Source organism: Dipodomys spectabilis, unplaced genomic scaffold (assembly GCF_019054845.1).
Source record: "Dipodomys spectabilis isolate Male_0828 unplaced genomic scaffold, ASM1905484v1 ptg000085l, whole genome shotgun sequence".
Taxonomy (NCBI): Eukaryota; Metazoa; Chordata; class Mammalia; order Rodentia; family Heteromyidae; genus Dipodomys; species Dipodomys spectabilis.
Genome location: NW_024870762.1, coordinates 8,693,748 through 8,717,625, shown reverse-complemented (window position 1 = coordinate 8,717,625; position 23,878 = coordinate 8,693,748). Strand labels below are relative to the sequence as shown.

Genomic DNA, 23,878 nt, shown 5'->3' with positions numbered 1-23,878 from the left:
TAAATTATGGTTTTTGCCACTATGTCAAAACTTTTTTGTTGTTGTTTTTTTGTTTTCCCTACCCAAGCTGGCTTTGAACAGTGATTCTCAGATCTCAGATTCCTGAGTAGCTCAGATTACAGGTGTGAGCCGCCAGTGCCCAGCAAAGTTTAGGGTGGTTTTTTTTGTTCTTTGTTTTTTGTGGGTTTTTTTGTAAAGGTGATATACAGAAGGATTGCAGTTACAGAAGTCAGGTAATGGTTGCGTTTTTGGGTTTTATTTAACCCCCTCCCTACTTTTCTCCCAGTTTTTTTTTTTTCCTCCTCCTGGCCTCCCCCTCCCCCCCCCCCCCCCCCCACATTTTCCACAAAATTCACCACTGAATTAGTTCAGCCTTTGTCCTACCCTCTCTGTGATTCCTCTTACCCCAAAACTTTTGTGGAGCTTCACTACATATTGCTTAATGGCAATCAAATGAGCAGTTTCATTTGTACTCATTTATAGATGCCTAGCATAATGAAATCTCAGAAAGTGTACTGTTATATGAAGCTATTTGAGAAATATTACATTTGCTATTCTTCTGAAAAGTAAAATAGTAATATTGATTTTGCAGATGTCCAGATCTCTTTTTTTAAAAATTAAGTAAATTACTGCATAACGTTCCTTAAATACTAGTATGACTGAATCAGGCAGTCCTCCATGTGCTGAAGAGTCCTCTGTTTCTGCCTCTTCCTCTTTGTCCATTATCTTAGCCATGTGTCCTCAGGAACCTGGAAGAATATTTGGAAAATTACAAGAATAAATCAACATGGAGTTACCTGCAAACTAAAGACAACCCTGGTTTTAGACAATTGAGTATAGAAGCCCAAAACCTCAAGTATTGTCCAAACTTGGAATGGGGTACAATGTTTCTTCTTTGTGGAAGAATCTTCTTACAGATTTGTATCTCACTGCTTTCCAGATTTCAGGCTTATGTTCAGTGTCCTGTTAAGAAGTCTCCTACAAAGCTATTTTCAATTGCAACTGTTCTCTGGCAGTATTTATCCACCTTATCTACATTTTTCTTTTCTTTTCTTTACCAAGATGAAGTACTAGCATCTCATTTTTTTATATCTTTGGTCTATTTCTGTAGCTCAAAACAAAATGAATAAACTCCACACAGAAAGGACTGTGCCAGGAATTGGTGCTCAAGTGGTAGAGTGCTTGTCTTGAGCTGAAGAGCTGAGGAACAGGGCTCAGGCCCAGAGTTCAAGCCCCATGACCGACCAAAAAAAAAAAAAAAAGGATTGTGCCTATGATTTACTGCTGGATTGCCACAAGTACAGGGCTGAGCATGCCGTAAGCATATAAACCATGATTTTTAGCAAGTGGTTAGCAAGTGGTAATAGGTTTGAGCTCAACTCAATAAACAATCTTTGTTGAAAGAGTGAAGTAATATCATAAGATAAAAATGAGTGTGGGGGGCTGGGAAGGTGGCTCAGTGGTAGAGCGCTTGCCTTGCATGCCTGAGGCCCTGGGTTCGATTCCTCAGCACCACATAAGCAAAAAGAAAAAAGCCAGAAGTGGTGCTGTGGCTCAAGAGGTAGAGCGCTAGCCTTGAGCTGAAGAGCTGAGGGACAGTGCGCAGGCCCAGAGTTCAGGCCCCACGACCAGACCCAAAAAAAAAAAAACAAAAACAGAAAAACAAAAAAAAAATGAGTGTGAATGTAATAAAATAGGTGTGAATGCAATACATGAAGTCATACTGTCTTAACCCCAGGAATAACTAATGTCCAAGATTTGATTATCTAGAGGAACCCTGTGAGCAAGCTCAATTCACTATGCTATCATGTGTTAGTCCTTGTAGTAGATCCAATAATGACCTCAAATCCATACAGATACTGTGCATTAAATGAAATAATTTATCTGACGCCTGCTACAGACTTTCAAAGTAATAAAATTACTGTTGGACTGATCATCTGGACAGTTTCCAAGCAAGGTATATCTCCATTATTAGTATCTCCATTTGGGTTTTTTGTTTTGTTTGGGGGTTTTTAGGGGTACTTGAATTTGCACTCAGGGCCTCCAAAATCCTTGGAGGGATCTCTCATCTAAGCCATGTCTCCAAGCCCTAGCATCTCCATGTCTCAAATGATTTAAATGCCAAATACAGAGAGTACAAATGGTAGTAGGATGCTGTCCATTCTCCCAAATCATGTACTAACTAAATGACCCTCTGAAAAAACGCCTGGATAGCTCACTCACTTTATTGTCCCTACAACCATAAACCCGCTCTCAGAAAGTACTCAAATTTGCAATCACGTAAACCCATTTTCTTAACTAGGAGCAGAAAAAATTTGTCTAAAACAATAAAACTGGTAATGTTCTTCCAGCATAAATGAAATCCAACACAAAACTAATTTTTACTGGTTTTCCTTTTTTTCTTTTGTCGGTCACGGAGCTTTAACTCTGGGCTTGGGCCCTGTACCTGCGCTCATCAGCTCAAGGCGAGCGCTCAACGGCCTGAGCCAAAGCGCCACTTCGGTTTTCTAGTGGTTTATTAGAGATAAGAATCTCATCAGCTTTTCTGCCCGGCTTGGCTTTGAACCACGATCCTCAGATCTCAGCCTTCTGAGTACCTAGGATTACAGGCGTGAGCCACGGGCACAGGGCTCTGGTTTTCCTTTTCTCCAAATTGATAGTGGAGGGAAAATAATTTGTTACCCAACCTCGTAAATTTTACTTGCAAGAAAACCTAAAATCTACTGTTAAAGAAAAAAAACAACAGAAATATATGAAGATGTATACTGTATACATGAGACATCCAGAGAAAAGTAGTTCATAGAGTTCTTGAATTAAAACTTGTATAACACCATTAAACACACCCATGCACAAAACCAAAAAACAGCCAGTTGCCAGTAGCTCACAACTGTAAACCTAGCTTCTCAGGAGGCTGGGATCTAAGGTTTGAGGTTTTGAAACCAACCCAAGCAGTAAAGTCTGTGAGACTCTTATCTCCAATTAACCACAGGCGTAGCTATGGCTCAAGTGATACAGTAGTAGCCTGGAGCAAAAACTCTCAGATCCTCAGTTCATGCCACAAGGTTGGTACAAAGAAAAAAGCATATGAAGTATATATTGCATAAGAGTAAAAATCTCAATTACTTGATTCCCCAAATGCAACACCAATGCAGCCACTATTAACTGTCAATAAATGTGTTTGCATTAAATAAATTTTAAAATCATTATTTTTTATTAATTCTAAAATCGCCAATATTATTTGCTGCAAAAATACTAAAGGCATAGCAATTAGGTTTCTAAATGATGTCAAAGACAAACAAAACATTTTCTGGTTTATAACAAGGCAATGGAATGAAATGGTCCTGACAAAATGCTTTCTGGCAAATTTTGTGGGAGGTGGATGAGTACATAGGCTTTTAAAAATTCTTAACTTCTTCCATGTATTCAAAAATGTCATACAATAATTTTTAAAAAGAAAATATCTGCAAATGGTGAATTGCCAAGATGGCCATGAAGAAGTATCAGCTGACTTAAACAGGACCTTGTGTGTACAGAAAAGACATGTGACAGTTCGAAGGGCATCTTCGCTATCTGCCAAGAGGCCAAGAATGATGTTTTTTTCGTATAGCATCCTCGAACATGTCCAGTACCAATCACTGATGGTACAAACTATGAAAGTTGCTGTGTCTCAGCATACTCAAACATTAATTCTTCCCCTCAATTACTCTAAAAGCACTATATGATTCTTGCTGCAGTGTTAAGCAAGCAATCCAGAAAGTCTTCTCTTGGAGAGCAGTATCTAAGCAATGGCAAACTACAGTCAAGTCACCTTCTATTGTGTAAGTCCTTACTAAATTCAAACTCAAGCAGAATTTAAATTTCTTCCGCTTTTTTTTAGCCCCAGGTACCTGTGAATAGCACTATCCCTTTTAACACCTACTTACAATTACTTGGGCCTCCTTCCCACAGTGAACCTAGACTGCAGGTGTAGCGCAAGTAGAGGATCAGCAATTAGCAGAAAAGCCAGGAGCTAGGCCCTGAGTTCGAGCCCCGAAGAGAAAATTCGTCATGATTAAGGTTGCAGGCAAAGGTAATTTTACTAATACTTCCAACGCCACATTGAGACCATTGCGCTATGAGAGCAATCTTAAGGAGGTGGGGGGGGGGAGGAGAAAACAAAACCTGATTGACACAAGCCTTATCCAAAAAATAAGCCTTTTCCCACCAAGCTCAATATTGAGTACGGAAAAATCTCCAAGGCATTATCAATTTTACCTAAGGTAGACTAGATAAATTGTCATTTACACACCTGACTAGCTCAGAAGGCTTATTGCACCTAAACTCTCCTTGCAGTAACATACGATCTATTGCAATGAAAAGAAAAGACACTGAAAAGCTAAGAGTATTTCCCAGCTACTTTTACAGACATTAGTAGGTGGCTCTTAGAAGAGCCTTTTGAGTTTCAGCCAGTGCCAAGAACACGTTACGCCCTCTCTCCACGGATACGGCGCGCAAGCTGGATGTCCTTTGGCATGATGGTCACCCGCTTGGCATGGATCGCGCACAGATTGGTGTCCTCAAAGAGGCCCACCAGGTAGGCCTCGCAAGCCTCCTGCAGCGCCATCACAGCCGAACTCTGGAAGCGCAGGTCGGTCTTGAAGTCCTGCGCGATCTCGCGCACCAGCCGCTGGAACGGCAGTTTGCGGATCAGCAGCTCGGTAGACTTCTGGTAGCGCCGGATCTCGCGCAGCGCCACGGTGCCGGGCCGGTAGCGGTGAGGCTTCTTCACGCCGCCGGTGGCCGGAGCGCTCTTGCGAGCGGCCTTGGTGGCCAGCTGCTTGCGGGGCGCCTTGCCGCCGGTGGACTTGCGAGCGGTCTGCTTGGTACGAGCCATAGCAACCCTAGAACGAAGAGGAAAGAAGTAGGAAAGCAGCAGCTGCCCTTATATACACGTAGGAATGCTCTGATTGGCCTAAACCGTTATTTTGTTTTTTCAAAAGTCCCGCCCAATAAAACTATTGGCTAGAGCAGCGACAACGTGATTGGTAGATTTTGAAACTCTTAAATGAATTACTGAATTTTCCAGTTCTCCATTTTTTTTCTTTTGAAGGGTTCCAAGCGTAAATTTTGTACTAGACCTCTTTCATTACAATTATTTTCAAACAAGTCATTAGACATGTAAAAGAGAAAAAATTTAAAAGCAAAAAACACTTGAAATGTTCAGATTGGATCGTGGTATCACGTATAATTTTTCTCCAATTTCTTGTTTTCTAATTGTTATTGTAAAGGCGATGTACAGAAGTTAGTTACGTATGCCGGGTAATGAGTTATTTTTTCCATTTCTTTGTAGTCTTACTCGGGAGATGTTTTCCAAAATTTTGTCCCATGATTCCGATAGGTCCATAAGAAACCAAACTCTGGGATGTTAAGTTTCCATATGTGGAAGTAGTAAATTCTAAAGATTACACCTTGAAAATATGTACTAAGTTTACTGGTAATATTTCAGATTACTTCCAGGACTTCCACCTTCTAGCAGTCGAGGGACGGCAGAGTACCAGGGACATCACCTGAAAGCACTGTGCCTGAGTGAGTTGGCAACTGTTTACTTCCTAATGTTAGCCCAATTAGTTTTATGTTCACAGTGAAAACCTCAGGCTTACTTCTGGTTGCCCAATTTACCACCCATCGTTTTAAATCTCAAAATTTTACACCAGACTATTGCATTTTCCCCAGGAAAACATCCACTCCACCGCCCAAAAGCTCTAACAAGGCTTTCCTTTGTTTCCCTTCTTGTAGAAGATACCAGCAACACTGGGTCTGCTTAAAATTCCACTTTTCACACTTGACTTTCACTTGCTTCCTCCAACCTTTCGTGTACCACAAACATAGGACATATGTACAACCCACCCACTTGCAACCACAGAAAGAAACTGTGCAACTTATGAAACACCATTTCCAAGCGATTGTTACGAGCTCTCATATGAAGATGTGGGTGGCTCTGAAAAGAGCCTTTGGGTTTGAATGCAGACAGCTACAAGGACCGTTTTACTTTCCCTTAGCCTTGTGGTGGCTCTCGGTCTTCTTGGGCAGCAGCACGGCCTGAATATTGGGCAGGACGCCGCCCTGAGCGATGGTCACTTTGCCAAGTAGTTTGTTAAGCTCCTCGTCATTGCGGATGGCCAGCTGCAAGTGTCGGGGAATGATGCGAGTTTTCTTGTTGTCCCGAGCTGCATTCCCGGCCAACTCCAAGATCTCAGCGGTGAGGTACTCCAGCACTGCAGCGAGGTAGACCGGAGCACCAGCACCAACTCGCTCGGCGTAGTTGCCCTTGCGAAGCAAGCGATGGACACGACCAACAGGGAACTGCAGTCCAGCCCGTGAAGACCGGGTCTTCGCCTTAGCGCGGGCTTTGCCTCCTTGTTTTCCACGTCCAGACATAGTTATGACGAGACAGAAAAAAACCACTCCAGAACGTACAAACACCCAACAGCTTAATATTTATACAGTACGGTAGGCTTCTGAACTAACGAATAGCATAGGCAGTCCTCACATTTTAGCCAATCAACCAGCAGGTCTAAGAATAATATCTAGTCCTAATTTACATAAACGTTTCAGGTTGAAAGGTTAAGGGATTAGAACACTAGCCAATGAGAGAATAGAATAAAGTAGCCTATCGGTGGCCAAGATTCTAAAAAGACCAACCACAGTCCTTCATTTCACAAGTGCTCATTTGCATCTACCCCAAGCAAATAACTAGGGCGCTCGGGCCCTTCTTACACTTGTTCATTGTAATCCAGGAGTAATAGTCCGAATATGCCCGAACCAGCGAAGTCCGCTCCCGCGCCCAAGAAGGGGTCGAAAAAGGCGGTGACCAAGGCGCAGAAGAAGGACGGCAAGAAGCGCAAGCGCAGCCGCAAGGAAAGCTACTCGGTATACGTGTACAAGGTGCTGAAGCAGGTCCACCCGGACACCGGCATCTCGTCCAAGGCCATGGGCATCATGAACTCGTTTGTGAACGACATCTTCGAGCGCATCGCGGGCGAGGCGTCGCGTCTGGCGCACTACAACAAGCGCTCGACCATCACGTCTCGGGAGATCCAGACGGCCGTGCGCCTGCTGCTGCCCGGGGAGCTGGCCAAACACGCCGTGTCCGAGGGCACCAAGGCCGTCACCAAGTACACCAGCTCCAAGTAGATTTTGTTGGTCTACTTGGAAAGCCAAACAACCCAAAGGCTCTTTTAAGAGCCACTCACTTACTTTTTGAAAGATCTGCAAACAAACTTGGCCACGTTGGTAGTGGGTACGCTAGGAGGTTGTAAATGCTGGCGTTTCATATACTCCGATGTTTAGGGAATGTCTTCAGTAGAGTTACATACAGCATGCTAGAAAGAAAAACCCAGCTAATGTCAGTTACCCACAAAACAGGACACCTCCACCCTATTCCACTGTAGTTTTCTATAAGAATTCCTTAGTCTATAGCAAGCGGATTTTAGTGCACCTACATGTAAGCACTGTGGAAAAATCGAATATTTAGCAATTTGTCATCTAATGGGATACGTTATTGGCAGCTGTTTCCTGGACACATCTCTACCTGACCCTTTCCCCCATTCTGGAGTCTGCATGTCTTCGCAGAATTAATCGTTCCTGAGTTATTTAATTAGTAATGTGCACTTGGCACTTTATTCTGGAGTGCGAGTTTAGTTGCAGGAATATGGAAATTTAGATGTAAGCAGTAAAAATCTGATGGGTTTGGAAGCCATCCGAGTCCTGTAAAAGACTCCCTTCAACAAAATCATTTTCCAGGAACCTTTGATACGCCTCACAAGAACGCCCATTTAGTCATTTCAACAAAATATAGACCTCAGATACAAAGCCAAGTTTTATTTTAGCAAATCACAATAAGGAAAGCTAGCAAACAAAAAGACGTTCTGAAACAAAGGGCGGATTTACATACGGTTCCCGAGCTGAGTGCTATGCAAATGAGGGATTCAAACGAATAATGTTTGATTGGTTAATTCCAATGCGATTGGTTAATTCCAACAAAAACTCCGTGATCACTGGGGAAGGGAGGGTGAAAATGAGTTTCCAAAAACTGTAGAGGCTGAAATTAGTCCAGTAAGAGCTGTAAACTTAAGTTTCTTCCCGAAATACTGGGTGTAGTGCCCAAGTCGCAGGACCCCTACCAAGACCACCACCGAGGGTCAGACGTTCTGAAATGCAAAGGCAAGGTTTTATTTAGACGGGCTGCAGCTCGGGCCTGGGTCCTACACTCCGACACAGCGGAGCCTAGGAGGAGAGCCCCGAGCTAAACATTTACAGAGCTTATAAAGGCAAACAACCATGTGTTTGGATTTCCACCACGTGTTGCTCTGCTAGCTGAGATAATTGGTGGTCTAGGTTTGCTCACAGGATTTGCTTATCTTAGGTTTAACCTTTCAGTTTAAACAAGCAACAAATGGTCACTGCCTCAAAAATGGAGTTAACCCTTCCTGGGTACCTGTGTGACCCCAGTCAGAAGATGGATTCCATCCCTAATTTTGTATTTGGGTCTGTCAGCCATTTGAATCTCGGAGATTCAGCTTTTCACAATACTCAATGCAGAAATCAGAGGTGTTGGGTTGTAAAAAGAATAAGTATCTTAAGAGTTGCTTACTAATTTATTCCTTTTTTTTCTTCCTTTTCTTCCTGCTCCCTTTACTGCCTCATGACGATTCTTTTTCCTCCATATTTTTTTTTCCGGTCGTGGGGCTTGAACTCAGGGCCTGGGCACTGTTCCTGAGCTTCTTTTGCTCAGGAAACACTCTACCACTTGAGCCACAGCACTACTTCTGGCTTTTTCTGTGAATGGGTGCCCAGGAATTGAACCCAGAGCTTCATGCACTCTACCGCTGAGCCACCTTCCCAGCCCATATTCTTTTTGTTGTTGCTACATTTCCCCAATATATCTTTTTTTTTGGGGGAGGGGTCCGGTCGTGGGGCCTGAACTCTGGGCCTGGGCGCTGTCCCTCAGCTCTTCAGCTCAAGGCTAGCGCTCTACCACTTGAGCCACAGAACCACTTCCAGCTTTTTTCTTTTTGCTTATGTGGTGCTGAGGAATTGAACCCAGGACTCAGGCATGCAAGGCAAGCGCTCTACCACTGAGCCACCTTCCCAGCCCCCTCCCCAATATATCTTAAGCCAAAAATATTGAGGTGAGGGTGCTTATGATGAATTTCTGCAACTTCATAAATTTGTTCTTTAATTGGAACATAGGAAAATAGCTACTTGATGAGATTTAATTGGCCTGGAGTTATATCCTTGGACAGTAACTCCAAAGAAAACTCATTGGGGTACATTGCTAACACCTAAATAGCTGAAGAACATCAGCTCCCTCAAGCCCCAGGGTTGAAGTATTTGGCTCTAGTTCTAGTAGCTACTACCACTACAATCATTAATGCTTTAGTACCTGGTTTTCTAAAGGAACCACAAAATAGTTACTAAGTTTTGTGAACCCCCTACAGAGTATATATTGGTGGAGTTAAAAATATACTACCCTTGGGCTGGGAAGGTAGCTCAGTGGTAGAGCACTTGAGGCCCAGGGTTCAGTTCCTCAGCACCACATAAGCAAAAAGAAAAAAGCCATCAGTGGCACTGTGGCTCAAGTGGTAGAGCGCTAGCCTTGAGCTGAGGGACAGCGCCCAGGCCCAGAGTTCAGGCCCCACGACCGGACAAAAAAAAATATTTTATATATATATATATATATATAAAACCCAAAAAAATATATAATATCTTGACATACTGAATAGTGAAGAAATTTAAGAAATTGCATGTGTAAGAAATTATGCTGTTCCTCTTTTCCCTCAAAGCAAATCCTAAGTATCTACTGTAAAACATGCTGACCCCAAAAAGGAAACTGAACAAAAGGTTTTTGCATCATCACTCCAGTTCATTAACATTAGCTCATGTTTTTGGGCTATGTTTCTGCAATACTGTCCACTCTCATAAATACAGCATAAATTCATAGGTGTGACTGCTTTTACTCAGGCCTGACTGATTTCTGTATGAAGACTCCCTGTCATCTTAAATAACTTAAATGAATATGTATGCTTTTGTCATTAATATATTTTATAACAGGCATACTAGCTAACAAACCTGAAGAAAAGGAGAAAAAGATACTTCTGGGTGTGCGTGCATGTTTTGTGTTCATCTTTATGAACTGACCACCGCAAAGATTCAAAGCAAATGAATTACAAAATGAAAATGGTTAAGTTTGGGGTTTTGTTTGTTTAGTTTGCTAGGGCATTCAGGGAGAAAGTACTACAGAATGAGTGGTGGCTTAAACAACCTATTTTCTTACAATTTAGATGTCACTAAGTCTGAGATCAACCCTGTGGCAACAATTAACTTCTGTGGCTTTTTCTGTTGGCTGGTAGATAGTTTTCTTCTCTGTCCTCACATGATGTCTCTGTATTGATGCCCAAATCTCTTCTTGCAATTAGATCATTTGGGGCAGGAGGTGGGGAGGGGGAGAGACACCGATATTTTTATAACTTTAAAGACTATTTCTCCTGGGCTGGGAAGATGGCTCATGGTAGAGCGCATGCCTTGCATGCCAGAGGCCCTGGGTTCGATTCCTCGCACCCCATAAGCAAAAAGAGAAAAAAGCCAGAAGTGGCGCTGTGGCTCAAGTGGTAGAGTGCTAGCCTTGAGCTGAAGAGCTGAGGGACAGCGCCCAGGCCCAGAGTTCAGGCCCCACGACCGGACCCAAAAATAAATAAATAAATAAAATAAAAATAAAGACTATTTCTCCAAATTCAGTCATATTTTCAGGTGATAGGAATTTATCAGATGAAATTGAAGCAGATACAATTTAACTCATAACAAGAAATATGGAATGACATTGACCAGACATTGAGCTTTGTGCTCATAATCTGACTTATGGAATTATAATCATTTTGTACAACTACTTAATAACAATTTTAAAAAAGAAAAAAAAAGATGGAGACTAGGCTTTTAAGTACTACATTAACTACTAGTCCACAGGTGTTGCAAACAAAGCAGGAGACCAAGATTGCCCTGTCTATATTCCTCCTCAGCTCCATTTACTCATCCTTGAATATTATTTTTTCTGCATGTATTTCATGTAAAATCTTTTTAAAACTTAAAACTTAAAATGGTAATCATTTTAAACTTCTACTTATTATTGCAATTCTTGTTTTTAAAATCTAGAAATATAAATGTTTAATATTAGGAGTTTGGCAAAAATAAAAAGGTTTTTGTATCCTATGCAGCTCTTAAATATTGTAGTAAAAATAAACATAAATATAATGGTAGGATACAATGGGAAAAAAGTTACCAAATAATATATTTTCATTTTTATTATATAAAATTACTTACAGGAGGAACAAACAAAGGATGAATGCCACAATGTTAATAGTATTTTTACATTTGGAGGAGGAAGGAAGGAAAGAATCAACTCCTTAAAGATAACTATCTCTACTTGGCTTTCTCTCAAATCTCAGCTGTTTGTTTCACAGATAGGAAATTCTGCTGCAGACCCTTCTTTGCCATATGTTAAGGAAACCAAAACTTATGTATTAGACAATTATTGAGTGACACCTTTTTAATAAGCATGCTAGGCACCTGGCATACAAAAATGCCTTAGAGAATTTTAGAATACAATTAAAATTCAAAAATAAAGTAAATGGTATTTAGCTTAAAAGGAAAAGAAAAAAGGTGAGAATTATTTGTAAACCACCTAGTCATATAATTGTGAGCACGTGGTAGAGCACCAGCCTTCATTGAAAAAGCTACCCAATGGGGCTGGGAAGGTGGCTCAGTGGTAGAGCGCTTGCCTTGCATGCCTGAGGCCCTGGGTTCGATTTCTCAGCACCACATAACCAAAAAGAAAAAAGCCGGAAGTGGCGCTGTGGCTCAAGTGGTAGAGCGCTAGCCTTGAGCTGAAGAGCTGAGGGACAGCGCCCAGGCCCAGAGTTCAGGCCCCACGACTGGACCAAGAAAATAAAAATAAAAAATAAAAAAAATGAAAAAGCTACCCAATAGCACAAGGCCTTGAGTTCAAACCCCACTACCAGCACAAAACAAAAAAAGAAAAGGGAGGGAAGGAGGGAAGAAAGGCAAAAAGAAGGAAAGATCCTTAAGTAGGGCTCTTTGCAAAAATAGCTGCTAATATACAGTGATTTGACTTACATTCTCACTAGATATCCTATGTACTATTATTCCATTCCTTTGATTTTCATTGTGATGTTTTAATTTTCGAAAAAGAAAACTGCAGGCTCCTCAGGGCATAAAAAATAAGCCTGGTATTTGGTATGGAGTTTGCAGAGAGCTTAGTATAAGACAACCTCCTGGAAAGGATGACATTCAAACACAAACCTGAAGAAAAGTGGGGTAGCAGTTACCTATAGAGACCTGGCAGTTCACTGCTCCTGCAGAGGGAACTGTCATTACATAGTCCTGAGATAGACATGTACTTCAAGAAAGTTCTAGGAGTAATGAAAGTGGAATAGAAAGGAGAGAAAAAGTATTGGCAAATAAGTATAAAGAAGTAATAAGGGCTAGAGATTGGGGACTTGTGGGCCATTGAAAGAACTTTGGGTTTTGAGTGAAATGAGGTTTTCAGCAGTCATGACCCAACTATTTCCAAAAAAAATCAGATTTTATTTATTTTAGCAATCCTGGAGCTTGAACTCAGGGCCTGGGCACTGTCCCTCATCTCTTCAGTTCAAGGCTAGCGCCCTACTACTTGAGCCACAGCACCACTTTCAGCTTTCTGAGTGGTTTATTGGAGATAAGAGTTTCACAGCTCTTCCTATTGAGGCTGGTTTTGAACTGTGATCCCCAGATCTCAGCTTCCTGAGTAGCTAGGATTACAGGCATGAGCCACCAGCACCCAGCTGTCCCTGGATTCTTTTGCTCAAAGTTAGCCCTCTACCACTTGGGCCATAGTGCCCTTCTGGCTTTTTCTGTGTATGTGGTACTGAGGAATCAAACTCAGGGCTTCATGCATGCTAGGCAAACACTCTACAACTGAGCCACATTCCAGGCCCCAAATCAGATTTTTATCTAAAGATCCATCTTCTTGGAACCATCTGGATCAGGCATGATAAACCAAAATTAAAGTGTTAAGCAGAGTTCTACAAAATGTTTCAGGAGGCCTGATAATTGCTTGAAAAATCTGTGAGGAAGATCCATGGATCTTCATAGATCACCCAAAATCTGTGGAAAGGCTGTGTTTATGTTGAAGTCTTATTACATACTCTTATTACCAAATCCACTTTCCTACATCTGCAAAATAATGATATACTCTACCTGAGAATTACAACAGAAAAAGAGACTTATTTGAGAAATACCCATAAAATCATAATGTATTGCCAGGCACTGGTGGCTGGCTCACACCTGTAATCCTAGCTAGTCAGGAGGTTGAGATCTGAGGATCACAGTTCAAAGCCAGCCCCAGCAGGAACATCCATGAGACTCTGATCTCTAATTGACCACCAGAATAGTGGAAGTGGTGGTCTGGCTCAAGTGGTAGAGCACTAACTAGCCTTGAGCTGAAGAGCTCAGGGACAGCATCAGGCCATTAGAGTTCAAGCCCCACGATCGACCAAAAATAAAAAATCATAACGTATTAATCGACAGAGCTTGAAAACAAACACTATTTCTCTAGCCTGGTTCAGTTTTTAAACTGCTTCTCTTCATTATCAAATTTCCTGAGAAAATTCATCTGATCTTGTTTTTCTTTATTTTCTTTTTGGTCAGTCATGGGGCCTAAACTCTGGGCCCCCGCACTGTCCCTGAGCTCTATAGCTCAAGGTTAGTGCTCTACCTCTTGAGCCACAGCGCCACTTCTGGCTTTTTCTGCTTATGTGGTGCTGAGGAATCAAACCCAGAGTCTCATGCATGCAAGGCAAACACTCTACCACTGGGCCACCTTCCCATCCCTGATCTTGTTTTCGACTCATGGTAAATATTTTTTTTTCTCCAAAACTCCAGCTTTATACCCAATCATTTCACATTTTCTTTTAGATACACCCAACCATTTCATATTTTTTTAGATACTTAACAGTATTTCAAACTCTCTGGATAATCAAAATTAAGCCTCTAATTCTCTCCAAAACATATTTCCTTCATTTTCTTCCCTCTATTAGTAATTTTTTTCTCCCTCCAGTGGCTATTGCTAAAATTATCAGAATCATCTATGAACTTTCCTTCTCTCATTCCCTACTATCATTTGGTCAGGGGAAAAAAAAACAGCAGGCTAAAAAGTGTTAAATCTTTCTAAATGTATACAGAATCTACAGATCACTAACACATTGGTCCAAGTCACTGTGTGTAGTAGTAGCAGCCTCCCAACTGCTCTCCTTGCCCCTACCCAGTCTATCAGTCTATTTTCCATCAATCAGGCAAATAGGTCATTTCACACTATAAATCAGAACCTTTTTAGTCCTCTGCTCACAACTACCACCTCAGTCAAAGTACAAGGTAAATACTTAATATTAACTTTCAAAGTCGTACAGGAATTAGTCACTTTCATTTTGCTTCTTAAGCCTATCTCCTTTTAGGTTTCAATATCTTTTTTCCCATCAGTTATGAAGCTTTGGATGACCATATCATTTGAAGTATTACTTCTCTTCACACATTATAAACTTTTTCCTTCAAAATTCACCACCATGACGCTTAGCACCATCAGATCCACTGTTTTATTTTGCTTACACTTTTACACTCTAAAATATAAACGGTGAATGTAGAATTTCATTTACTATAGTCATTCACTGTTAGAATTCCAAGAGTATAAAACACTGCCTGAGGCATACTACATGCTAATTTCTTTTAATATGTTTTTCTTCTCTAAGTTCCTTATCTACATCTGATTGTTTCAATTCTTACAAGAACATATCTTTTAAAGGTCAAATCTATTAACACCATTGGTCTTCTTAATCCAAAATGACCCTACAGATTACTCACAAGGAAAAAAAGCCCCATTTTACACTGGAATTCCCATGTCCCTGATATGGTGCAAGAGAATATACATATCATCGATAATTTCCTGACAAGAATACTAACCTGATCTCAACTAAGCTTATAGAAATCACCGCTATTTTACATAACAGGAGGCAAGAAAATGTATCCCATCGAAAGAGCAAAAGAACATATTAGATCTGATCCCCAGGAAATCTGTCTTAAATGGAAGGGAACAAGGATTCTCTAGCAGAATGGAGACAGCACCGGCTAAGTGTTGCATATTTGAAAGCACCAAAGTATCTAAAAACTAGAGCACAACTGGGATGTTCTCAATGTGGACTGCGTACAGAACTCAAGGAATTTAGCTTTAAAGGAAAAAGAAGCATTAAAGTATTGCATACTTAAGGATGAATTGTCATGCCGACACTTTTCTTAATCACACTACTAGCTAACTAACACCCTATCTGCATTTTTAGTGCCTCCATATGAAATCAGCATTAAGCCTCTATGAAGCTCTTTGCCGCCTTCATAAATGCTTCTCACCCAACACAGATCTAAAGAGGCCAGGAAGAGCTCGTAGCTCACACGGCAGGACCTGGGACGCAAGCTCCGCCCAGCCCCGGGGCAGTTCCGCTCACACTCGCACTTTGTTCCTGGGTTTCCCCTTCGCGCCAAATGGGCGCGCGGCTCTTTGTTCCGCCATTTTGAGCGCCGTATCAGGAAGCCGGCTTTCCCAGGCTCCGAAGGACGCGGGAAGAGCCTTGCCCAGGGTGTTTAGTTATAAAAAAAAAAAATCGTTCGTCTGGGTCAATAAACCGGACACTCCAGGAGCGAGATTTAACTACAGTGCCGAAAAACTAAACCCAACTTCATGGAGATAACAAACCACATTTGGGACACTTAGCCGGAGAAAATGTTCGCTCTTTCATAGAGAATGTGGGCGGCCCTGAAAAGGGCCTTTGGTTCAGTAAATTGGGCTTTAGGAGTTCCTAGCCGCCGAAGCCGTAGAGGGTGCGGCCCTGGCGCTTGAGCGCGTAGACCACGTCCATGGCGGTGACAGTCTTGCGCTTGGCGTGCTCCGTGTAGGTGACGGCGTCGCGGATCACGTTCTCCAAGAACACTTTCAGCACCCCGCGAGTCTCCTCGTAGATCAAGCCGGAGATACGCTTGACGCCGCCCCGACGAGCCAGCCGCCTAATAGCGGGCTTTGTAATACCCTGGATGTTGTCGCGAAGGACCTTGCGATGACGCTTAGCGCCACCCTTCCCGAGGCCCTTACCGCCTTTGCCGCGTCCAGACATACTGAAGAAGCTACAAGAACGTCCCCAAAACGCAGCTGAGCAAGGCGGCTCTTGCCTTATATGCACGGATTTCGGACCTAATTGAAGACTGAAGGCGCCAGCCCTCTGGTCCCGCCCTAGCCCCGCCCCTCGAACCACATGTGATGTGACGTCACCAACGATTTGAATGTCCGTTCACGGAGCTCTATTGTCTGCTGAGACCTCTCCAAAAATTCCTTTCTGTAGTTTTCACTGTCAACCTAAAGTAAAGAAATTTTAATGATTGCCATTTTCCACTTGAGATGCTTTCGGGTTGCTGAGGGGCGTTGCTCTGTAACACAATTCTGTTTAAGATGGACCCCGGGTTTTTTAACTTTTCCCTCTTCCTGCTGTACGGGTCCAAAAATACAAAAGAGTTGGAAAATCGCAACCTAATCTCCGTATCACATAGTTAAGGGAAGTATGGCCAGAAAAAGGTTTTCCCGAAGGAGGCAAATACATGGTCGGATACCGATTCTTTGGTATGATTCTCAACTCGCGCCGAGATTCAGATTCTAATTCCGGCTAGTTTCTTTCCTTCCCCAGTTAGTTAAAATGTGCCATTTTATGTAAACTTTTTGCTACCTTTCACAACTCACTAGCGTGTTGTTTCTCTACTTTTTACTTTTGTCTTCTCTTCGATTCTAGTAGCAACATTCTTCCAAACAATTGGCATCCTACAGTAACCAAGTATTGGAAGAGGGCTTACATAGCAGACGGAGTAGAGTTGAATGTTAGTAGGCAACATAACACATAAGAGTGTTAATAGGACGCTTCTTAGCAGCGAAGCAGAGTGGCGCAGCGGAAGCGTGCTGGGCCCATAACCCAGAGGTCGATGGATCGAAACCATCCTCTGCTAGGTTGTCTCTTTTCTTCCAGCCTTCTTTTTTCCTACTTTTAATACTAACTTAAGCTACGTTTGGACCTAAGCTACCTTATGCCTATCCTCTTCCTCATACCAACAACCTTTCTCCCCCTCTCTCCTCTCCTTTCTCCAAATCTGCCTTCCTGTCTCTCTGTCAGACTGCTGTTGCAGGTTGTCTTTTATCTAATTACGCTGACCTTCTGTCACTGTGACGCAATCATGTTACCCTCTGTCTCAGCACTGCCCGTTCTTTATTGTCAGCATCTGTAGTCTCTACAAACATCCATCTCTGCCCCTGTCTGTGTAATTCTTCAGGTAACATTAATCATCTCTCTTCTGTATCTCTGTGAGCTTCCCATTTTCACCTTTATTACCTGTTTGCTAACCAACAAGCATTTGACCAAAGATGTCGGTTCAACTTTACAGACTCCTTGGCCTTAATGTGTTAGATTTTGCTCTGTAGAAAGAATCTAATTGGTCCATACCTGGGCTGGGTTGTTTGGTTAATAGGCACTGTTATTTATGCTGTACTTTATTCTGTAACTGAGGCTTGGATGGGGAAAGTTAAATAACTAGTTATGTAATAGGTGAAGTGGGGCAGATAAAGGTAGATGAGCAAGATAGGTATACATTTCAAATGTACCCGTGTGTCCCCGCCATTTCTGCCAGATAGGCTAGGATAAAGGAGATACTTACATATTTGTTATATCAAACTGAACTTTTCTGAGATCATTTCTAATGGAATACTGTATCTTGGCTAAGAAAATAGCAGCAGCAGCAGCAGCAGTGAAGGCAAATATACAATTAAAATTTTCTAGTCATTAGTTAACCTTTTCAGAATTCTTAGGCATGATTTGTTTTCCTAATGCTACTTAGTATTTTTATAAGGCTTGCTTTGAGTCAATTTTCTGAGAATAAAATTTTTGTTACTCAAGGGTGATCTAATGTGCCTATAATAAATTACTATGAAATGAGAACGAAACACCTATTGAAGCACTTTTTTTAAATAATGACCACATAAATAAATGCAGCAGTTCAACATATCACTTGCCTCTTACTTATTAAAATGTAATTCCATAAATAAAAAGTCTCTGAAAAAATATTTTCATTCACTTTCAGACTGCTACGAAACTGATTCATCTGTTTTTCTAGCTTCATTATCCTTAATTTGATGTTGAAAGAAAATAAAGGTTATGCATTTGAAACCGTATTTAGGAATATCTACCCAGTAAATGAAGTTCTTTACTTGGCTTTTAAAATTAAAATTCTCTTTCCATTATTTACTAACTTACTGAATTAATCAGAAATATATTTCTGTAGGACATTAAAATCACAACAAAGCAATTAATTATTGAATATCTTGAGAATTCAGTTGTTGTGTGCAAAAAAATTGGTTCCTTTATAATTTATAATAATCTTATTCATGAAATTTCATTGTTAGACACAGAAGGGAACATAAAGATAGCATAAAGAAGCCTTCCAAACGTGTTTTGGAAAATAGAGAAAGAATATGATAAAGGAAGTGCAAAATACACTGTATATATCCACAGAATAATCACAACGAAACCTTCTTGCACTATCAATGTGTGTTTAAAAAAAAGTTAAGGTAAGATTTTTTAAAGGAACAAAAAGCCTGGGCTAGCCTGCACAGCGATCCTATTTATGCTTTCTACCGTACCTGGAATGACAGGCATAGATATAGATAGATAGATAGATAGATAGATAGATAGATAGATAGATAGATAGATAGATAGATAGATAGATAGAGACAGATAGACAGACAGACAGATAGACAGATAGACAGATAGATAGACAGACAGACAGACAGACAGACAGACAGACAGACAGACAGATACCATACCTAGTTTTGAATTGATTGAAATTGAATCTCCAAACATTTTGCTTGGACTGGCCTCAAATGAAGGTCCTTCCAATCTCTACCTCCTAAATAGCTAGAATTACAGATAGGAGCTATCATACCAACCTATGGTGGTTGCTGATTCCTCAGCAGGACCTGGGGATGTAGTGCTGAGAGACAGAGAGTGGACTACACCAAGCAGGTATGGACAAAGTTTAATTTTAAAACCCTACATCCTTATATACTATTCACAGACAAAAAAGGTTATTTTTAGCCACAAAACATAAAACAGCTTTATGTGCTCAGAAGTTACATCAAAGGTTACAGAAAATAAGCAGGATGCAGATGATTTCTTTTACACACAAAAAGGGAGTGTTACGAGGTCATTCAGAGGAACACCATAGGGCACCTTCTGCATATCCCCGGAGGTTGTGGCCAGATGTCTGGACTGTTGTCCTCGGACGGGGTCACGCAGGCCTGTGCCTCCAATACACCTAGACATGTTTTTAAACAAGAAAATACTTTCAGTGAAACACTATTTCTTGCCAGGCACCAGTGGCTACTCAGGATGCTGAAATCTGAGACCAGTTTTCAAAGCCAGCCCTGGGCAGGAAACTCCTTGAGATTCTTACATACAATTAACCACCCAATAAATACATAAATAAATAAGAAAAGCAGAAATGCTGCTGTAGCTCAGATAGTAGAGTGCTACCATTGAGTAAAGAAACACAGGCCCTGAGCTCAAGCCTTGGGCAAACAGAAGAGAAAAAAAAAAAAAAGCACTATTTAAAAGAATACTATACTAAGTGCAGAAGGAAAGGAATAAGAAAACCTGGTGGTTGTAGCTGTCTACTAGTTCAGTGATCAGGGAAAACTCTTAGCTTAACCTATATTTGCTACAGTGAAGAAGACAATGCAGGACAGAGAGAGGGGGGAGGAAAGAAAGGGGGGAGAGAACAGAGAGAGAGAAAAGCTAGTGAAGGCTTTCTGGTGAAGACTTTCTTGCTCTCTGTCTTCTGTGATGGCATACATGCAGGGACATAAGTCAGCTGTGCTGACCAAGAAAAGTCCACTTGAATATTGGAGTTGACGTTGTTGAAGAATTTGTGGGGTAGACCCTTAACCAAACACTGAATATACATCATGAATTGTCTTGTTTACTTCAAATGTCCTGTCTACTCAGACCATAAAGTCTCATTCGTTGCTCTAGAGATATAGAATGATATCATTATTCCAGGAATTATGTCAAAAGTGTCACTGTCATTATCTAGAGGATTCAGTAACAATTGAGTAAAACTGTTTTTCTGCAGTAACTGTGTCATTATCTACTTCAGGAATGGTGGCAGGTTTTGAGGCAAGACTTCAGTGAGTAAGCAACCAAGCACATTCTAGGCAAAAGAAAACAGTGTAAGTAGACATAATAGTTAAGTTCCCATGGGTGAAAGAGTGAAGCAGCAAAGTCTATGATAGCAAATACTCCCTTCTCCATCCTCTAGCATGGAGGCGAAGATGGCTATGTAAGAAAAAAGGGTTTGGAGAAATTTAAAAAAAAAAAAAAAAGTGGCTAAGTGGCTATGTTTAAAACACCTCCTCGTCACCCATTGAAGGAGGAGCTTTGTCCCTAAGTAATAGGAAATGGCTGAACAAATCACACTCAACTCTGTACTCTACCCCAGCGTAGCGGAGTCTGGCCCAATGTATTAGTTACATGTACTTGCAGCCTGGATGTAAAGAGCACTGAATGCCAGAGAGGGTGCTTTGGAGCAGAATGAAGCAAAGGACTGGGAGAAGCCGACTTTCTGCTCCACAGAGGATGAGGAGCCGGGCTGGCATCCATTGGATGACTTCTGTTGCCTCTGCCTTTTCGAATTCCTTGGTCAGTTAAACATAAGCGTTGGTGGTGGAATTTCTATTTTCTCGTCCTGTGCTTCTTCTCTTCACTCCTTAGTATATGAGAACTTCTGAAATAATACTGCGGGCAGTTCGCCGACATCACATCGTAACAAGCAGGGTGGTGAAAACCACCATCCCGGGTGATCGCACCGCTGTGACCTTATCCACCTGGGGTTTTCGAACAACCAAACACCTAAAGGCTTCAAGGGTGAATGTGGGCGATCACGAAAAGGGAAGAAAATCGGAGTAAGCTTATCTTTAAGCGTATCACTCGGGAAAAACAAAACACAGCGTTCTGACATCTCGGGAATTACAGGGCTTTTCTCTTCGCGAAGCAGCCATGTATTACAAGACAAAGGATTAGCATTCCAACCTTTCCTGAAGCCCACGCTGCAGCCCCTCGCTCGCACAGCCCACGGCAGGGAAAAGCGGGTGCGACGCAGACGTCACTGCGTCTGGCTGCTATTGTGTGGCTGATAAATACGGGTAGAAAGTTCATCCTATTTGCAAGTGTTAAAACAGCTCCTTCCTCACGGGGACCACGTGGCCTAACGGATAAGGCGTCTGACTTCGGATCAGAAGATTGAGGGTTCGAATCCCTTCGTGGTTAATCAGTTACCCTTTTGTTTCCCAGCTCTTGTCTTTCAGTTTATGGTACCTATTGTATCACAGAATACTTTAAGTTCCAGTCACCGTGGGTTATCACAAACCTGTTGCTTGTTTTCTAGCTTTGCACTTGTACACAAGTCTCCACGTTTCCCGTCTGATTCATCAAGCATGCAATGTTTTGGCTTTGGGCTGCTGTTTGTTACTTTCCTTCTCTGTCCATGTTACCTTTTCTTTTTTCTTCAGTTTTGTTGGCATCAAGAGGAAGAGGACAGCTCATAATCAATCCTAAATTGGAGAACAGAAATACTAAAGACATTAAAAATGAACAGGTGGTTGAGTGGGCAAAGGTGTGGCTTTCCATGCTGCAGAATAAAAGCCCTTAAGTTCATTGTCCCACCAAAAAACGACAAAACTCTGAAAACATAAGTAGTGTAGTATATAAAAATCTATTTTGAAAAATAAAAATTACCCCTGTTTTCACTGTATTTGATGTTGGTATAATTTGTGGAGGGGAAGGGAAAAAACATTGTTTAAATAGGGATACAGGTGGATCCATTGCAACAATGAGATGTACAAGACTCGAAAAACGAACTTTACAAGTTTGGCGGGGGAGGGGGGCGGAATGGGAAGGGATGGGAAGGGGAAACAAAGGAGGAGGCAACAATGCTTGATAAGAAATGTACTCATTACCTTGCCCATGTAATTGTAACCCCTCTGTATGGTATTTTCATAATAAAAAATAAAAATTATTTCAAGGAGATATAATTTCCAATTGTCACCATGGAGAAGCATGTTTGACTCTAGCTCAGAATACTGATTGCATCTCTTGGAAGATGTAGGTTTTCTGTGTTAAGTCTAAACTATGAATATTAAAACAGTAATATTCCACAACCACTTCCTTAGCACTGCTTTCTGATACTGGTTTTTTTTACTCACCTGAAGATTCCAAATAATATAGAAAAGTTGGAGATTGATCATTGAGTCCCAGACCTGGAGAACTCTTGGATTAAAAAAACATCCTAACCAGGTGCTGGTGGCTCATGCCTGTCATCCTAGTTACTTACAAAACTGACATCTGAGGCCTGCAGTTCAAAGCTAGCCAGGAAAGTCTGTGAGACTCTTATCTCCAATTAACAACCAGAAAACTGAAGTGGAGCTGTGGCTTAAAGTGGTAGCGTGTTAGTCTTGAGCAAAAAAGGTCAGGGATACTGTCCAGACCCTTGTTCAAGGACCTGTGTATCACCTTTATACATAGTAATTTTTTTCATGTTCTAATGTCATGAAAAGCCTACTTTCACCCTACTCCCTACTCCCTAATCCTTACACCCTACTCCCACCCCCATGCACACACAAGACCAAAAAAGGCCTACCACTTGTACTAGTTACCAGAAATTCAACTCAGCTAATTAATCTCAGTCCTTTTGTCTTGCATGAGAAATTCTCCTAAACTAAAATCTATAGCCTTACACTTGAGGATTGGTAGAAGAGGAGAGAGGGAATACACAGAACACAAAATGAATAGACTACAAAGTAATACATTAATAAATTATGTTACATATTTGGGAAAGCTGGTTCTGAATGAGTTTTAAAATATGTCTGACATATTGGTGATTTTGAATTAAAGGCAGAGTAGGTACAAGAAAATCAGTCTTTTTTTTTTTTTTCCTTAAAGGAAGATGATGGCATTTCTCACAAAAGGTCTCCTTCCTGAACCAGAAGGAAAGTATCATTGTTATCATTAAGGATGGAAAATTGATGTCAAGGGAAATCTACAAATCAACCTTGTTAGCCTAATTCTTGTACTTCTAACCAGTACACTTCCCAATTGTCTACCCCCAGCTGCCAGTGCAGACTGTGGAAAGCTGTTGCCTCTATGTCTGATGGTGAATTGAGGGTTGTTGGCCAACAGAGCCTCCAATCAGGAAGAGCTAGACATGAAATGGAATAAGCTAAGATTGGAGCAAAATATGCCTCAGGAGCCCCACCAGATGCTAAACAGATGAGGGCACTATGCCCTAGGCTCCCCAGACTCCAGAAGTAGGAAAATAATAATGATAATGATAATGGTAATAATAATAATGGCTTTAGAACTTATACATTTTGAAATATATACATATACTTTCAAAGCTTTTGGTATGAATTGTGAATGCTTCTCCAGAAGGAATTTCTAATTTCCATGTTTTCCAGGAGTGAGATCACTACTAACCAAGTGAATCCTAAACCTTACTAAGCTAATTTTCACAACTTAGCAGTGTGCCTTAGTAGTAGAGCACTTATCTAGCAACACATGAAGCCCTGACTTTGATCTCCATCACTACCAAAAAATGAAAAACAATAACAAGAATTTGTCAATAAATGATTTATGGTACATATTCTGCATTATATACTAAT

At 41.3% G+C, this 23,878-nt stretch overlaps 3 protein-coding genes and 2 non-coding genes across 5 annotated transcripts in view; 3 read left to right on the top strand and 2 right to left on the bottom strand.

The window, feature by feature from the left end:
* LOC122111268 overlaps positions 1 to 16,259 on the bottom strand; it is a 44,173-nt gene extending 27,914 nt beyond the window's left edge. The window contains exons 1-6 of the mRNA XM_042683987.1: positions 15,938 to 16,259; positions 14,695 to 14,705; positions 7,059 to 7,184; positions 6,757 to 6,902; positions 6,029 to 6,469; positions 4,541 to 4,880 (exon numbers count right to left, since the gene is read on the bottom strand). Coding sequence (XP_042539921.1) covers positions 4,541 to 4,880; positions 6,029 to 6,469; positions 6,757 to 6,902; positions 7,059 to 7,184; positions 14,695 to 14,705; positions 15,938 to 16,244 — 1,371 coding nt within the window. The 5' untranslated portion in view covers positions 16,245 to 16,259. The remainder of the gene's footprint in view (positions 1 to 4,540; positions 4,881 to 6,028; positions 6,470 to 6,756; positions 6,903 to 7,058; positions 7,185 to 14,694; positions 14,706 to 15,937) is intronic.
* Positions 5,957 to 6,430, bottom strand: LOC122111537 (histone H2A type 1). The gene has a single exon (XM_042684403.1). The coding sequence runs from the start codon at positions 6,415 to 6,417 to the stop codon at positions 6,025 to 6,027; it is 393 nt and encodes a 130-aa protein (XP_042540337.1). The 5' UTR covers positions 6,418 to 6,430; the 3' UTR covers positions 5,957 to 6,024.
* Positions 6,792 to 7,175, top strand: LOC122111550 (histone H2B type 1-C/E/F/G/I). Its single transcript, XM_042684414.1, has one exon. It carries the CDS (start codon positions 6,793 to 6,795, stop codon positions 7,171 to 7,173), a length of 381 nt encoding a protein of 126 aa, XP_042540348.1. The 5' UTR covers position 6,792; the 3' UTR covers positions 7,174 to 7,175.
* Positions 16,260 to 17,049: 790 nt separating the features above from the next.
* On the top strand, positions 17,050 to 17,121 carry Trnam-cau. The gene has a single exon. It is a non-coding gene; the product is annotated as a tRNA-Met (tRNA).
* A 4,294-nt stretch (positions 17,122 to 21,415) lies between these two features.
* On the top strand, positions 21,416 to 21,488 carry Trnar-ucg. Its single transcript has one exon. It is a non-coding gene; the product is annotated as a tRNA-Arg (tRNA).
* The last annotated feature ends 2,390 nt before the right edge of the window (positions 21,489 to 23,878 follow it).

What these genes read in the sequence shown, in the direction of transcription:
- LOC122111537 (XM_042684403.1), bottom strand. Translation starts at nt 6,417, where the DNA reads ATGTCTGGACGTGGAAAACAAGGAGGCAAAGCCCGCGCTAAGGCGAAG.
- LOC122111550 (XM_042684414.1), top strand. Translation starts at nt 6,793, where the DNA reads ATGCCCGAACCAGCGAAGTCCGCTCCCGCGCCCAAGAAGGGGTCGAAA.